At 46.1% G+C, this 1,689-nt stretch overlaps 1 protein-coding gene across 2 annotated transcripts in view; it reads left to right on the top strand.

The window, feature by feature from the left end:
* Window positions 1–1,689, top strand: part of Kpna2 (karyopherin subunit alpha 2) — a 23,385-nt gene that overhangs the window by 10,027 nt on the left and 11,669 nt on the right. Inside the window, exons 2-4 of one of the 2 annotated variants that reach the window (XM_010616779.3) lie at window positions 745–845; window positions 946–1,040; window positions 1,194–1,331. In XM_010616779.3, coding sequence (XP_010615081.1) covers window positions 966–1,040; window positions 1,194–1,331 — 213 coding nt within the window. In that variant the 5' untranslated portion in view covers window positions 745–845; window positions 946–965. Of the gene's footprint in view, window positions 1–740; window positions 846–945; window positions 1,041–1,193; window positions 1,332–1,689 lie in introns of both variants that reach the window. The other variant, XM_010616778.3, reaches the window with a different exon arrangement.

Genomic DNA, 1,689 nt, shown 5'->3' with positions numbered 1-1,689 from the left:
AAGGGCCCCGCAGTCCTGGCCTGGCCGCGGGCGAGGCGAGGCGCGGGACGGAGCCTGGCGAGGGAGGTAGCAGTTGTGCAAGACGCAGCTCTAAACGCAGTGGGGCCTCGGACGGGCGAAGTGCAGTTAGACATAGCCGGTTGTTAAGGCGGACTTTGACTTTGGTCACTCCCGGGACGCAGCTTTGGAGGTATCCGAGGGTGCTGGAGGAGCAGTTGCTGTCACCCTAATCGAACGCCTTGGCTGAGAGTCGGAACAAAAGCGCGAGAAGCCCGAGATGCAGAAGCGGCATTTGGTCGCCGCCTTCAGTGTTGTTGGCAATTGTTGCGGGGGGTTGTGTAATGCAGCGTGGCATATTTAGCTCTCCTACGGAGTATGCACTCAAGGTGGCCGTTTGAAAGCCTCAAGAGATCTGAATTTGTTGCCCCGAGGACGTAGGGTTGAGGGTTCCCTTGCTTGGTGTTCCATTAACAAAGTGGATTCTAGAATGTAAAGCCTCACACTGCCTGACACCGTGGTGGTCAAATCTGTGGCTCTGGAGCACAGACGTGACTAATCCGAACTGAGACACACGGGATCTTACAGATAGGAGAAAAAAAAATCACAACTGTTCTATTGATAACAAGTTGAGATTACAGTATTTTGGATACGTCGGGTTAAAAGTATGATTAAAAGTTAGCGTTTTTTCTTTTTTGATTACTAGAAATTTTAAATTTTATGTGGCTTTCATTATATTCCAGATAGATCTGCTCCAGGAAGTTCATTTCATCCCTTTGTAGGGGTGGGAAGTAAAAGGATTATCCTTGGACCAAAACTACATCCACAGTGCCGAAAACTTGGAAGAGGTAGATTCAATATATTCTGGTTATTCTACTCTTATTTGGTGTTCTTACTGACAAAACAGAATGATAGAAGGGAAATTTTTTTCTGTCTCCCATCTTTTAGCTTTCTCTTTGTCTCAAACCATGTCCACCAATGAGAATGCTAATTCACCAGCTGCCCGGCTGAATAGATTCAAGAACAAGGGAAAAGACAGCACAGTGAGTACCTTCTGGTGCTTTTCTGCAGTATTTTTTTAAATGGGAAAATATTTGAGAAGGGGTGAAGCCTTTTGAAAAGTGTTTTTCAAATGCTCTCACCTGGCAGCAGAACTGATGCGGTGTAGGTGAAATGATCAGTTGTCTTTTCTCAAGGAAATGAGGCGGCGAAGAATAGAAGTCAATGTGGAGCTAAGGAAAGCTAAGAAAGACGATCAGATGCTGAAAAGGAGGAATGTCAGCTCATTTCCTGATGATGCTACTTCACCACTGCAGGAAAACCGCAACAACCAGGTAAATGTGTTTCGGTTTACGAATTGTGATAAATCCAGAAAATTGATACAGCATATATAGCATGTCTTATGGTCTTTGACTGTGAAGACCTGGCGGGGGGTACCTGGGATCAGACTCATGACCTTGGGCTTATGAGGCAGGGACGGTGCCACTGAGCTAAATCCCCAGCCCTGTGAAGACTTTTTTCCTGCCCCAATCAGTCTTTAGACAGGGTCTCACTATGTAGTTCAGGTGGGCCTCAGAGATCCTCCTGCCTCAGCCTCCCAAGTGCTAGGATTACAGGCATGCACCACCACACTCACCCAGGGATTATTATCTTGTTTAAGCATCCTCTATAATCTTTTTTTTTTTTTTTTTT

Source organism: Fukomys damarensis, unplaced genomic scaffold (assembly GCF_012274545.1).
Source record: "Fukomys damarensis isolate Sample0158 unplaced genomic scaffold, DMR_v1.0_HiC HiC_scaffold_23, whole genome shotgun sequence".
NCBI lineage: Eukaryota > Metazoa > Chordata > Mammalia > Rodentia > Bathyergidae > Fukomys > Fukomys damarensis.
The sequence above is the reverse complement of the archived record's forward strand: the minus strand, read 5'-3'. Positions and strand labels throughout refer to the sequence as shown.